At 43.9% G+C, this 15,594-nt stretch overlaps 1 protein-coding gene and 1 long non-coding RNA gene across 6 annotated transcripts in view; one reads left to right on the plus strand and one right to left on the minus strand.

Moving 5' to 3' along the window:
- LOC112551103 overlaps nt 1-15,594 on the plus strand; it is a 148,053-nt gene that overhangs the window by 33,062 nt on the left and 99,397 nt on the right. The window lies entirely within an intron of this gene.
- Nucleotides 9,779-15,594, minus strand: part of STC1 (stanniocalcin 1) — a 77,594-nt gene continuing 71,778 nt past the window's right edge. The window contains exon 5 of the mRNA XM_025210148.1: nt 9,779-13,350. Coding sequence (XP_025065933.1) covers nt 13,080-13,350 — 271 coding nt within the window. The 3' untranslated portion in view covers nt 9,779-13,079. The remainder of the gene's footprint in view (nt 13,351-15,594) is intronic.

Here is a 15,594-nt window from a genome sequence, read left to right on the forward strand (position 1 = left end):
CAGACCTGGTCAGTGGCTCATATTTCTAAATACACACACACACATCCATTCAGTCAGCCAGACCCCTTCCCACATTGCCTCGGTTAACTAACTGTGAGCCCAATGTGCTGTTGGATGGAGGTGATTCAGACAGATTCTCCCTGAACAGAACGTACGTTACCAGACAGGATTACCAGACAGAAAATTTTAGCTGGCAGTAAGGTTCAGACTGACCTGTTTTAACAAGGTTCAGATCGAGTTACCACGGCCAAGTTGGGAGCCTACGGGCAGTCCTCCTCCGAAACCCCAATAGAGATTTTGAATTAGGTCTCTTACCTCTCAAGTTTGGCCCCTCAGGGTTCGGTGTGGGGGCAGTCTGCGGTCCTCCTTCCTCAACACGTGTTCTGGATCCGAGTGACGGCACCAGGAATTGTCGTGGAAACACACGCAGCATACTTTTGGGTCAGGTCAGCAGAAGCTTTTATTTAAAAGAAACTACAGCTGTAGGGGGGACTCCAAAGTGACATGGATTTCCCAAGCACTTGGAAGGGGTTCCCTCCCAAGAGCAAAATCAGGAGGCTTATATACTTTTTAACAGTCGCTTACAAATCACGTGACCATAGTGGAGTTTGCTAGGAAAAGCAGCTACAAACAAACATTAGCTCATACTGCTTTGCTGTTATCAGGATGGGAACCATGGGGGAGACGAGGTTAGTTCACAAACCTCCTTCTTGCACCTGGAAATCAAAGTTGTACATACTTTTTTTTTTTTTTTTTTCTGCTATCTTCAAGGCCGCGATGTGCGAAGCAGTTGCAGAGGAGTTACAAAGAACAAACACTTTCCCTTATCTGTTCTACTATACAGAGCCAGGAATTCCCCACAAAACGGTTATGTCATCTTATAACTTGTATGATCAAAGTTTAAGGCATTTATTTTTTTCTTATTCCACAGAGGTGAGAAGTGAAGTTAGTTCTCAGATTTCACTCCCAGTCATTTTTATATAAAGGCATTTTAAATGTCAAAGGTTTCTCTCTCCTTTTCTTTCCTCTTTCATAACTATAAAGAAAGCAGGAAGGGTGAGGGCCAGGGAAATTTTGAAATGATTTTCCCCTTGTTAGATAATGAGGCTTAAAAAAAAAAAATGCTGTGAATATCAGTAAATCATGTCTTTTGGTCTGGAGCCAAATTAAATTAACCTGGATTCTGTTTCTTCCATTTTAAGATGATGATGGTGACTTACCACAGTCTGAGGTGTTCATCATTTCGGGGAGGTTTGCACTTCTAAGGCCTGCCATATACACACTTTTTGAATTGCTGTAACTGTTTTGAATAGGGGTGGAAGAGATTCTCCACCTGGCCTGTTCCATAGTTTGGCAGTATTTTTTGCTGGGACATAGCAGATCTGGGTTCAGACCCCAGTGGGTGAGGAGAGCCTGGAGTGTAGATCTCCCATTCCCTAGGCAAGTGTCCTCACCACTATGGCACTCGTGGGCTAGTGGCAGAAAATGCTTCCCTCCCCTCCCCATCATCCTCAGCTATGGTATTTCAGGGACTTGCATGGGACTGAGTGTCTTCCTGAGCAAAGCAGGATCACAGAGCACATGTGGATCCTTTCTGAGCATGAACAGAAGGATGACTTGCATGGCTAACCTTAGCTGCATGAGTTCCAACTGCCTGCCTAAAAAGATGGGGTGAGGAGAGGGTGTTAAATTTGGGCCCCTTAAAAAGAGTTGGTGACATTGTGACTCATTCATCATGAGCGTTCATAGTTGCTTATACGAAAGCCCAGCTCATGGACTGGTATGATTAGGCAAAAAGCTCATCTTTCATTTTAAGTTTCTAGGGACTTGTAATTGTGGAGCAATGCGTAGACAGCAGATAGCTACATTTATAATCCTCTTGTAAAGCCAGCATGTTTAATACTGAAATGCTGCAAATGTTAATAGCATTTCTTAATTATCTCCATAATGGAGTTTACATTTTTATCCCAAGAATGACTTGAAAAAAATCTCATCATACTGGCTTCAGAGCAGACACTGTTCAGATAATGAAAATAATTGCACTTTATACGATGTTCTGATGGACACAGACATCATTCCAACCTTACTTTTCACTATTGTACACGGTAGGAAAAAATCCACTGACTTATATCTAGAAGTGAGGTGAGGAAGAATTAGTTCAAGTATTAATTTCCTTCAAGCCAGAGTTGATTTGTGCAACCTTGAGATCAAAATCAGAAAAAGTAAAAAATTGCTTAAGGAGGAAAAAATTCTAGATACATGTGGCATAATGGAAATTCCATTGCCCTAATTGTATTACTTTTAAAAATGTCATAACACCACTGTAAATACAGTCTCAATGCTTTGGGAGTCCTCGCTGATCTTTGTAAACAAATAGCTCAGCAACAGCATAAATTATAATCTAATTAAACTCTCAAGAAAATTTCCACCAGGCAAGTATCCAGGCCAAAGAGTTTGAGGTTTAAGCTACACACTCTGGGCACATCCAGACAAGCTGAAATGTATATTTACCTGGGGACAAGTAGCAGCAGCACACCTTGTGCCACTGCTGTCTGTCCCCAGGGAACGCCTGTGCCACGTGCACTCTGGCACGCAGCAGGTTACCCCGGGTGGGCTAGGGGAGGCTGGGACCACCGACTCTGCTGCTCCCAGTAGCTTTACCTGGGGTCCTGGGGGGCTCTAAGAGCTGCAGCCGCACAGTGCTCCTGCAGCAGGAAGCCTGGCCGGCAGCTGGAGCATGGCTCTAGCTGGCTAGGCTCCAGCTTTGGGTGGCATACACTGCTGCCACATCCACCATCTTGCTTTTTTTTGGCATGGGTTTTTTTGACCCCAGGATCTCCCAGGGTAAAAAAACCCTCCACGCTTCCAAGTAGCAGCACGAGGAATGCTTGCATGTGCACTGTGTGGCACCACAGATGAGACTGCAGCACCACATACCGCGTGTCTGCGCTCATCTGGACATGTCCTCTGGTAATAACAGAGTAAGAACCAAAGGTTGGGCTTGAGCTGCTTTGCTTGATAGTAAAACAAGAATCAGGTCCATCACTATTCAAATGCTGGAAAATGCCAATCAACCTATCCCAGCTGTCTTGAACTTCTCTATGGATACAGGTTTCCCTTGCTTTATGCTATACCCTTGTTGGTGGTCCCTTGAAGTTGAGGATGACATTCGCCGGGCTTGATGGGTCCTCAGGTGACTGAGGAGCCCAATTCTGGATGCACACGTTCTTCAGCAATGGGGGCGTGTTGTTGTGTGGGGGAGTGGGATTCACAGCCCTGGGTTGGACTCCTTCTGCTTCCTCCGCTGCCACCGTTCTGCCTCAGTATTGAGCCATTGGGCCGCAAAGTGGCACGTGCCTTGGTGGACCAGGTGGTGCCACACCGAATGGTCAGCAGCTTGCTCCTCCCAGCTGTTGGTGTTGATGCCTCCATGCTTGAGGGTGGTGACCTTGAGCATGTCTTTGTACCGTTTTCTTTGGCCGCTCTTTGAGTGTTGGCCAATGGAGAACTGGGAGAAGAGAATCTGGTGAGGGAGGCAGTTCTCGGACATCTGGACACAGTGGCCTGTCCAACAGAGTTGATTTCTCAAGAGCAAGGCTTTGATGCTAGTGGACGCAGCTTCACAGAAGACGCTTGCGCTGGTCTGGTGATTCTCCCATTTGATCCCCAGTATTCGACACAAGCACTGCTGGTGAAAGCGCTCGAGGTTTTTAATGTGGTGTCGGTAGACAGTCCAGGTTTCACTGCAGTAGAGGAGGGTGGTCAGCACGACAGCCTTATAAATCCGGACCTTTGTTGATTTCTGAAGATCTCTATTTTCGAAGACACATTGTCACAGCTTGAAGAAGGCGGCATTGGTGCAGTTGCCCTGGTGCTGGACTTCTTCATTGATGGTAGCCCGTTGAGAGAGGTGGCTGCTGAGATATGGAAAGTGCTCCCTGTACTCCAGAGCCTCCCCATCTACTGTCCTGTGTCAGAGGGGGTTTTGTCCAGTGGAGTGGGGTCCATAGGTTGTTTTGGTAGCCTGGAAGAAGTTATGCATGTCATGCTGGTCAGCATAGCCCTGGATCAGGCGTGCCTTCTCCACCCACCAGTAGTTCTTCATATTGCGGATGCATTGCTGGACCTTAGCCTTCAGCTGGTGGTACACTACCGTCTTCTGCTGAGTTTGTGGATGGCTTTGCCAGGCGATGAAAGCTGCACACTTCTGCTTGAGGAAATCGCAAATCTGACTGTCACTGGCATCAAACCCGTCCTGGTTCCATCATGATGTGAACCCAGTAGTCTGGGCGCAGGTCCTCGGACAGAGGACTTGAGTTGCTTCCAGTGTGCCTGGATAGAGATGTCATCAGCAGTAGGGGCTTGCTCCAGTGCACTATACAACTTTATGCTGTACATGCAGTCCTGGAAAACAGTGCATAACTCAAATTCGCATAAAGGGAACCCACTTTACAATGTAACAAATAAGGATACGTTCCAAGACCTTGACTGTATTGATCCCCAGACCCATTTCTACCACCTTTGCAAGACAGTTTTGGTACTCACCAACAGCAGACAGTACACGCAAGCACAGGGCACTATCATAATGGGGATGGCAACTACAGAAACACATGTCGCAGACAACGAGGGAGGAGCACAGATGCACACAGGACACTGTATTTGGTGTGCATCATTCCCACAATGCATTGCACAATGCAGCTGATGGCAGGCTTCCACCACACCAATCTCATAAGAGTGAATTTACCTCGTATATAACTAATTTTCGGTATAAAAAGGGTCATCGCATAAGAGCGAATTTGCACGCACAGAACCTGCATAAAGCGAGGGAAACCTGTATAGACACAAAAAATGGTAAAGTACTGAGAAAAGGACAAAATGGCAAGGAGACTTGGCAATGTTAGGTGTAGCATCTCTTAAACAGATACTATAGGCTTGGTAAGCGATGGATGTGAGGTTCTCCAGCCTTAGAATATCCTGATATCGGAAGCACCGTGAATGAGTGTAATTTCATTAGCGTGAGATGGGCCTCTTTTTTGGACATAAAGAACACCAGAAGGAAGAAGAAAAGGAATTCCCCAAACTGCTGATGTTGCAATGATGGCTCAGTGGGCATCAGTGGGATAAGAACATAGGCATTGTCAGTAGTCTATGAATTAGTAATCAGAAAGCACAGCAAGAGAGGTCCAGTTTCTCTGGCCTCATCATCCCAGCTTGTAGTGCTATGGGTATGGGCAATACCACTTATGAACAGTGGCATTCACTAACTGTTCTTGTCTAGACCAGGAAAGCTGGTCATATTGAAAAATATCATTTACCACAGTGAGAAGCTAGCACTTTTGAAAGGCCATTGAAACATGGTGGTTGGTTTTTTTTACCTAGGGTAGCTTATTGAAAATAGTCTCATATGCGTTCAAAAATTATCTTTTTTTTCTAGTCCATACAATGGTTCATTGAATCATGCAGTGAACTTGACAAGTTGACAGTTAAATAAATTAACGTATTTTTAAAAACTGATCAAAGCTGGCTGAAACTTTTCATGTAAATATTTGGAAAAACTTACTTTTTTTGCATAAAAGTTCCTGTATTTCATTAGTTTTTATGACAACTGATATCCTATTAAATCAGCAGTCAGCAAATTTTTACTTGAAACAGAGGTCGTGTAACATTTACCTCTAGTGGCAGGTTTGAGCAGTGCACATTAGAGGGGGAATTAACCCCAAACGTGTGACTTGTCACTAGCATTAGTTAATATTAACACAGACTAACATTCTTTAGAATTAGCACTTACTAACTCTAATGTGTGATCTCTATCGATCCCAATAAATACTCAGATCTCCGCACTCCCAATACATGCCTATAGATTAGTGGGAACTTGTTTAGATTCCTTGGGATTATTTACAGTTGTTTCAGATTGGTTCACATTGCTTTGGGCTTGCTTGGGATGATTTGGATTGTACTTCATTTTGACTTGTGCTGCTTTGTACTCTGCGTTCTTTGAATTGGTTTGGACAAATTTGCATTGGTACTTGGATTGTTTTGCATTGCCTGGGATTGGTTTGTACTGGCTGGCCTTACTTGGGGTTGTTTCACATTGGTTGAGACTACACCACCTTAGTTTGGATTGCCTCACATAGCTTTGCAAGTCAAGGAGATGGAATTATTGCCATTTTACTATAAAGCTTCCTCTAATTTGCTTCACACTCAAGCAAAGCAAGCAGTGAAGCCCGTCACCTTGTACTTTCCCACTTGACAAAAATTAAATAGGGGGGGTTTCCTCCTCCTTTTCTTATTGCCTACATTTCCCATTTGGAACTATAGATATGTACATTATTGTGCATGGGGTTTTCAGTGCTGGACCACTGATTTTTTAAAAGTGACAATGATTTTTAAAGGGTTAGTTTTGATTTAGAAATAGTACAGATGCCTTATTTACCTTGAATATTCATTATGGCAGTGAACACTGCTGCAAGCTTGTTTTCCAGCATATTTGCAACCATTCCAATACATGCACTTACATGTGAGCATGCTCTCTCTCTCTCTCTCTCTCTCTCTCTCACACACACACACACACACACATTTTGACTGACATATGCTTTCGTTTTCTCTTGGCTGTTTTTTTGGAGGGCAGTTAGCAACCCACAGGGGCCCTGGGAACTCTGGAGGAGAATGGGTGAGTCGGGTACTGGCTGCTCCTTGTCCCCAAGCCTGGTTCATTAAACACTTGGCTGCTGTGCTGGCAGGAGGGCCCACTTGAAGGGTCCCAGGACAGAGGGCCCTTGCTGGGGTTGGGCTTAGTCCTGCAAAGAAGTGTAGGTCCTGGCCAGGATGAGGTTCTGTCACCAAACAGGGCTCGGGGTAGCTCATCCCAGGATGTGAACAAGGTTCTGCCCTCTAGCTTGGCCCAAAGGAGCTGCTCCCAGCAAGAGAATAAGGTCTTGTCTTCAACAAAGGGTCCAATAATCTCCTAATTAGACCCAAGAGGGAGTAGCAGGTGTTCAGGGGCTAATCCATCCTAGAGCTGGAACTGGGTTCTGCCCTGCACTGGGCCTCAGATGAGCTCCTCCCGGAGGGAGAAGGAGGTCCTGCTTTCAACCAGGGGTCCAGTTAGGTCCTAATCAGACTTGGGAGGGAGCAGCAGGTGTTCAGGGTCCAGTGAGCTCACCCCGGAGCTGGAAGGAGGCTCTGAAGTTAAATAGGTGCCAGGCAGCAGCTGTAGCGATGGAGGGCTCTGTCCCAGCCTGGCAAGGAGAAGTGACCCAGAGTTTTTGACCCTTAGAATATCCTGATATCGGAAGCACTGTGAATGAGTGTAATTTCATTAGCATGAGATGGTCCTGGTTTTTGGACATAAATAACACCAGAAGGAAGAAGAAAAGGAATTCCCCAAACTGCTGATGTTTGTCTGTCTAGGAAAGAGTAGGTGGAAAGGGTCGGGCTTGATAGCAGTCTTCAACTGCAGAGGGATGGTCAGAGAGAGGATGGCGATTGATTGTTTCTTGCCCATGGTGAGGAAGCAGGACAAGAGCAACGGGCTTAAATTGCCAGCAGCTTGGCTTTGAGACCGAGCTTCCTCACTGACTCCCGGGGGATGAGATGACCCAGGGAGGCTGTGGAGTATCCCTGCCAGGAGGTTTTGGAGCACAGAGAAAGCAAACACTTGGCTGGACTGGATGAGATGTGACTTTGGGCCCCTGCTGCTGTGCATCTGTGATGCTGTGACTATGCATAGAGCTTGCTATTCCCACAGGACCTAAATGTATGCCACTAGGCGCACACACCCTGCCAGGGCCTGCACAGGCCATGGCTGTTGCTTCTGTCCTGCAGAGCAGCCAGTATCACCTCATCGGTGTGCAGGGCAGGCCAGGCACAGGGCAACTTCTAGCCACTCAGGCTGCTGCCCTGCTGCACTCAGAGGCTGTGATGGGGCAACTGGAGGTTTTTGGTGCATGGTTGTCATGGCTAGCCAATCTCGGGGGTTGTGGAAAAGCACCAGCTCAGCAGCTGTGCACCAGCAGCCAGTGCCAGGCTGCCCCTGAGAAAGGCCCAAGGCATCGTATTGCACTGCAACAGGGAGACTAGCTTGGACACACAGCTTCTCTTCCTGCCCCTTAGTCCCTTGCTGTGCCCCTAATACAGAAGGAAACCTGGTGAGGGCAGGGCCCACTGCGCACCTCCTGGCCTGGTGGTTCTGCTGCAGCCCTTTCTACCCAGCTCTGCTCACTCCTGCTCCACGGGGCTGCTGTCTACCACAGTAGCCCCCTTTGTTGCCCCCAGCTGGCCTCCGGAGCTGGAGGCCTGCATATTTATTGTGCTAGTCGGCTGTGGCTTTTAGTTGCAAGAGCTGCCTCATTTCACCAACTGGCAGAAAAGAAGGGAACTGAAGCCACACTCCTCAACAGCCCACCATTTCTCATTGACACAAGACAACTAGAGGCACCAGCCCCCAGCAGAGTCAGAGCCACCAGGTGTAGCTCTGTGGATCTACATTGCAGCCCGTGGGCCACTAGGTGAGTGGTGGAGCCAGCCCACACTGGGACTCCCTTGTAGTGGGTCTACTGTGCTGTCCAGCTGGCAAAGTGAAGGGGGCAGGAAAAGATAGGCACCTACAGCTGGCTGGTGGAGCATGGTGGTGGAGTTATACCTTAGAGTGGCAAGGCTATGGGTTCAAGTCCCCAGATGGCCAGTAGCAGCAGCCTTTTACAGCCCTGGTGCAGGTGCCTCATGCCTCTTTCCTTGCAGGAAGGCCCAGCAAGGAGGGTCAAGAAGACCAGCAGAGGGTGAGACTGTCAGGTCTGGCAATAGCTTGGTGCAAGGAAATGCTGTATGTTTCAAGCAACAAGTCCTGAGTGCTACTGCACATTCCCTGTGATTGCTAGCAAATACCAAATGGGATTCCCAACCATCCCTCCTGAACAAGGGTGGTTGATGGGTATTTCATGGGAATACTCATAAATGTCTTTAGTGTCAATAGGTACCAAAGTACTCCTAGCTTACCTGCATAAATGCTCACCCATGCCTATGAATACAGATAGTTCTTTGTTATTTCTGAGGAATACTGAAAAACGTCTGGGAACAGAAGAAAAATCCCATGAATTCTTATGAGCCTGCCATAGTACATACTTTTGGCTCCTGGGTATTCTCAATAAATTCCTATGTGTTACTGACCAGTGTCTCTTAATTTTGACGGTTTTATGGTTTCACAACCCATTCCTTACCGTTCTGTTTTGATGAGTGCATGTAGTTAATTGCCGATTGTGTAGGCTGTCTAACTTCTGCCTGTCAGAAGTCACAGGTAACATCAGATAATGGAGAATTCCCATACAGAAGGGCACTTACCTCTCTAACCAGAAGCAAAAAAACATATAAACCTCACATCCTCACAGTAACTGGTTCTTTTAAATCCATGCCCTTGTATTATTCCTATTAATGTCTGTGAGGTCGGACTTTTCCACCCAACTTCTGTGCCTACTGCCTGACCAAGGCCAATGGACAGGCAGTGGCTCTCATCTGTTTCTAAGGAATACAGACTATTCCTGTGAACCATGGCCTCTGAATGCTGAACATGTTAATTGCCAACTATTTACAGATTATACCTGCCACTCCTTAAATGTGGGCAAGCCTTCAGTGTTTCACAGTTCAGGATCTGGGGAAGCTTTGCTTTCAAAGGCAGTTAGTTGGCTGTCAGTCAAAAGAATTCTCCTGTTTAGTGCATTTGTTTTCCCATACTTTCCAAAGATCAGCATCTAAGTTCATCAAAAAAGACACTTGATAAAAGGACCAAATTTAACATTTTATTTAATTGCAGAAGGAATCCACCATAGGCCTCATTATGTTATGGATCTTTAAGTATAAAAATAAGCAAAGAAAATAACTTGCATCTTTCTTATTATTATGATATGTTTCAAATAACCTTTTATATGAACACACTGAGCTTTAAAAATGTAATTTAACAATAAATAATGACATATACCAGATATGCTTACTGTTTATTCCAGTACTCAGCAAAAAATATCTAAGTATTTTTAAATTATAAATACATAATGCAAATTTTAAATGGCACAAAAATGTCTAAAGTGCAAACAAATCACAATGAGAATCATGCAAACATTTCTAGATAAGCACCCCCTTCCCCGAAAAAAATATTTTGCAGTGAACACAAGATAAAAAAAGCATTAGAGATTAGATGTGACATAGCCAGAGTTTATACTGAAAAATCATTTATCCCCCATTCAGATCTTATGGATGTATCCCAGTGATTGTTGCAAGTTTACCATAGGTAAGGAAGTGTGACATTAAATTTAAACTTTAGTTTCTGCCTAAAGCCCCCCATCCCAAAGGAAAATATTGAATCCCCCCCCACACACCCCACGTTAACTGCATATTATTTTGGGGGTTCTTGCTGAAAGCTGATTTTGATAGCTCAAAGTTTTCATTTAAGAATCAAAATCTTGCAGGTTTTAGGTAGCCTAAAGAAAAGAGTGGTGGGCTATGGGTTGGGGGGGAAGAATTTCCTTCCACTCTTTGGGTTTTCATATAAATGGATCTGGTAGGGGTGTGGGGGGAAGTCTGTCGAAAAGTCATTTTCTAGACATGTATTTTAATTGAACTGTTTCTACCAAACTCTATAAGGCAAGATGTATTTGTGGAAAAAAAAAAAAGCTACTATGCACTGTATATAAAGGGTCTGCAGCACCGGTGCAACTATACCAGTTGCTTTTAGTAAGGGCAGGCAAATCCCCAGAGTAGCCAAGCCTTTCTATAACTGTGTGTTCTTGCTAACGAGTTTTTTTAATCAAAATGCCTGTAAGTACTTGATACACAAAATCCAGTAGACTTCCTGTCCTCAAGTCCCTTTTTCAATCCAAGTGTCTTGGTGCTTGATGCTGCAGAGTGTAGAGTTGCTCTCAAGTTGGAGCTGGGACTAAATGCCTTAGCAGGATAAAGACCAAAATGTTGATGATACAGCTTGTAAGTCAGAGCTTGTAAGTTGGAACCCAGCATACCAGACAGCATTTTAAGAATTAGTTAGCATTGCATCTAGTTTGCACTGGATTGTATCATCCAGAATACGAAAAATAAAACAAAACCAAACAAAAATACACACCACTGTCAGCAACATTTTTTGCTGCTTACAGTTTAATGACAGCACTTTTGGGCTATGTTTAATGAAGACAGCAATATTGGACATGCTCCCACTGCATCTGGTTTCAATATTTTAGCAGCAAGTTATTGTTTAAAGGCTTTGTGGTAACATAAGTTTATATTGCTTTATATTTTTGCAAAAAAAAGATGCATCTCCTTTTAGCCTTATACAAAAATCTTTTCCCTCAGCTATTTAGGGAGCTAACAAAGTCAGCCACCCACAGAAGTAGAGTCTAACTGGGTAGATTTGGAATGAGAGTAAGTGTGGAACTGGCCCTGTCGACATGCCAAAATGTTGCTGTTTTTGGCTTGCAAAAGCTGAGCCAGACTACTGTTCAGAAAATCTTCTCATTTGGTAGAGGCCTTCAGATATTACTGCGAGGAATCAGCTTTTCAGTCTCAGTTGCGATCCTCCTTTTCAATGGCTTCTACAAGAGATGCATGTTGAGAAATGCAGCCCTGGAGATGGTGTGTTTTAATCAGCATGGAACTTGTTTTATGTGACTTTAAAACAAGCACAATGCTATGCATTACATTTGGCTTGCCCAGCTCCTGTGAGCCACGCCACGCACAGCCTTGCTTCCCCTGCCATTTCCCAGAAATAAACCTTCTGAAGAAGTTTTCGCCTCAGTGGCAGCCTTGATAGCTAAAGCAGTTGTCAGCCATTTGACAATTCCCAAAATAGCTTTTTTAGCAATACTCAAGCCTTCGCTATTATAATCTAAGTACCATGGCAACCCCATGGAGCTACACTATGGGCAGTCATAACCCAATTTACCTGTGGGATCTGAAGGGTTAACAGCTCTTTTTTTTTTTTTTCATCTGGTCCAGTCCTAATGGATTGTGGAACAACTTCTATCCCTTTCATTATAAAAAGGCCACAAAGGAGAATGTGTAATTTTGAACATGATAGAGATACTGTTACCAGGAAAAAAAATAAAGCTAAGTTACAAAACTAAATTTATATGCAATAAAATTATTTTATGCTGCTTCTTTTCAGCACACTCATTCTGGAATTTAGGTACAGTACATGACAGATTTTAAAAACTATTTATACCACAGTTAGAGCAAGACCTTCAATACTCTAGCCTGAAGACAGATTTCTGTTGTTGTTAAGTTCTTTTAAAGCTGTGTATAGATACAGTACATAAAGATGTTAGGTTTGTAATAAAATGCAAGACTGTCTGACTTTAAAACCTGCTTTCACCATGGCCTTGCACCTCACATAGTCATTTACACCGTGCAAAATTATTCTAATCTTATTTGGTGTAGTATTTTTATTTTTTGTTTTTAATCACTTGTTTGCACTGAGGTCCAGGGCAATAGTAAACAGAGTCCTCCGTTTAATGAGCTAAAACTGATTTTGGTAGATGAACTGGGTAAGGGAGTTATGTTGGAGGATTAAGACTGTATGCCACTAAGAGACCAAGAATCCAAACATGACATTCATATTCGTCCATGGCCAGCACAGATTCATAACACGAATTCCACTGACATCTTTAGGATGAGAGATAGTTTTAGCGTATCTGTCGTTACCTTCCAGCTTAATACTATTAATGAGATTACATGACTTTAGCCGGTTCCAAATTTTCAGACTGGAATGGTGTTTGGACTACAGTGTTTGAATGCTGCAAGATTACATTTTAAAAGCTGAGGTTTGTTTCAGAATTGGTTTTGTGACAAAGAGAAGAGGTGGAGACAACTTAGTTGCAGGAGGTTGGGACACTGAATACAGAAGCCTAATTCCATGCAAATTGGTTTGAGAGGGATAGAAAATATGAACTACTTCATCTAAAACCAGTTTCTAATTGTTATTAAAACCAGGTACAGTACACTTGGTTGGGTGCATTAACTCTTCTGTTAAGAGAGAGAGAGGCTTCTCCTTTGGTAGCGCTTAGATCCCCTACACACCCACCCTCCTCTCCTCCCCTACAGAATTACGCACTTTCGGAAGAGGTACGTTTCACGTGGGCTGGAATAGACCCCTCACCGCGGAGGTTCCTGAAATAAATTTTTAGCTTTTGAGGCTCAGTGATACGTCTCCTACTGAAGTCTGCTCTAGGGTGCGTTTGTGCGCAGTGATCTGTCTGCAGAAGGTGGAAGAGGCTGGCCATGTTGGGTCCTATCTTCTCCATTAAGCTGTCTTTGATGGTGTTAACGGTTTCTTCATCACATTCCAGTAAGCTTCTCACTAGCTTGTTGTAATACCTGAATTAAGGACAGGAGACAGTTGCTGTACATTATTACATTCCACCATCAGGAAGGTCATCACACACGGAAAAAAACCCCAAACTGATCCAAAGCTAGAGGGAACAAGATCACCATGAAAGACTACCTGCCGTGGTTAAAACAGCAGGACCAGAGCAATCAGAACTTGACAAGGCATTCGCTGTTCAGACCTGTGCAAGAGCACGAGATTTACATTAGCATGTTGTTATCTAAACTTCTGTATCCCAGGGACTGTGCATCCTTTATGCAGTTGTATCTTTGATTCACAAAACAACAAACGCGTTTCTAAGGCTAGTTAACTAGAATTTAGCCCTAGAGTGGCTCTCAAGCCTGTGACTGGTAAACATGCCATTTTGGGTTCTTGTTACTGTTCAGATTAATACATGAACTCTCCAATTTTTATTTTTAGAACTGTATGGTGGACCACAAGTAGTAAGAGTTGGGTAGCTTTTTTTTTTTTTTTATCAGCCAGAGTTGAGAAAGTGTTCTAGCCTTCAGGAAAAAAAACCATTCCTGTGGAGACAGCTTCTTCCTAATTGCCTGCATAGGATTTTCTTGCATTTTCTGCTAGAGAGTACTGTCCTTGCCTCTTGGACTATAAGGAATCTTAATCCATATGTTCGAAGAGTTTTCTGCAGAGACTTGCCAGCATCCTCCATTCTTTAGAAAGGGGTTGAAGAAGGAGAAAGCCGGCTCAGCCTGTATCTAAAAACCTGACCAATGTGGGTGTTCAAATGGGGATGATTTTTAAGACCTATAACCAGTAGTCACAATAAACAAGTTGATAGTGCATTACAATTAAATTTTAAGTTGAGATCTTGAGTTTTCCTATTTGAGCCTGCTGTCTCTGCTTGCTGCTGCAGAATTTTGATGTTGCATTAGATCTTAAATATGCTAGGAGAGCACGAGAAAATTGTGCGGATCTGTTTCCCCATCTCTGCTGGACTCAAGTGAAAAGAGGGAACGGTGCTCAAAAGAATTCTCTGCCATGGGGCTTGTGTACACATGCATGCATTCAGGCAAACAGAGCCAACTTGAACAAACTGACCTAGGCATGACAGGTAGAAAGGGAAAGGGCGGGAGAAGAAATAGTTCTTGGAGTCATGGGGACCACTTTCTAAGAGGATGACAGGAGACATTTCACCATCTGGGCATGGAAAAAGACAGAGCTCATGAGAGTCGTGAGCAGGGGTCTGCCCTTCTCATGGCAATCTGCTCTGTCTCAACCCTTTCCAGTTAGGGCATGCTGAAATTCTCCTGCAGTTATACCAGGGAGCCAAGGGGCTAGGGGCTGAAATCAGTGGATCTGTTACAGAGTCTTAGATGACACCTTAACAGTGGGTTAGAAGTATTTCTCATCCTTTTTACTTAAAATTACTTCTTCTATCTAACTCTTTGCAAATAACTTTAATATTAAATAATTTAGTGACTTGCTGTACTTGGAAAATGGAATAAAAACCTACTATAGTTGTTAATCCATTATAAAACTGTTATAATTCAAATTGAGTCCACTTTAGTCAGTGTTGCTGAAGATCTCTATTACCTGAGAATTTAACAGTTGGGAACTGCCTTCCAATCCCTTTACTGCATGGATTATTTTTGCAAGCTCACTTCAGTCATGCTGACTGACTTCTGCCTTCTGCCGTAAGAATTTGCCTACACTCCATATCCCCTACCAGTGAGTTTTCAAATGAAGATTGTTATTTGCTCCGAGAGTTATGCAATCAGTTCGAGTGTGACTGCAGGCAGAAAGGCTTTCCTTCTTCATTGCACTGTGGCAAGATTATATCACAGGAAGGTGCTATGACCCTATAACTACTTCCTCTTTGCCGCCTGTGCCAAGTGGCAAATTCTTATTTTGGGACTATGTTGGGATATGGGCTGGGAAAGCAGGATGCCTTAGGAGAACATATTGTAAACTATTAACTGGGAAATCCTGCTGCTTTTGTTCCTCAACATGTCACAATATCCTCTGGCTTTAACCACTCACCAGAGGCTGTGTGTGGAATAGTTCCCTCTACTGGATTTTCTCTCAAAATTTGCATCATCAGATGCAGCTTATTTCTTCACTGCTTTGTACCCCCTTGTCACTTAAATATGTGCATTTCATGTGTCATCTAATGCTCAACAAAATCACTAAGTGACTGTACATGGTAGAAAACAATCGAAAATTAAGCCATCACATCTTCACTACAGCAGGTGGGGGGGTGGAGGGGGGTGGGA

The sequence above is a fragment of the Alligator sinensis genome, unplaced genomic scaffold, assembly GCF_000455745.1.
Source record: "Alligator sinensis unplaced genomic scaffold, ASM45574v1 scaffold685_1, whole genome shotgun sequence".
Lineage (NCBI taxonomy): Eukaryota > Metazoa > Chordata > Crocodylia > Alligatoridae > Alligator > Alligator sinensis.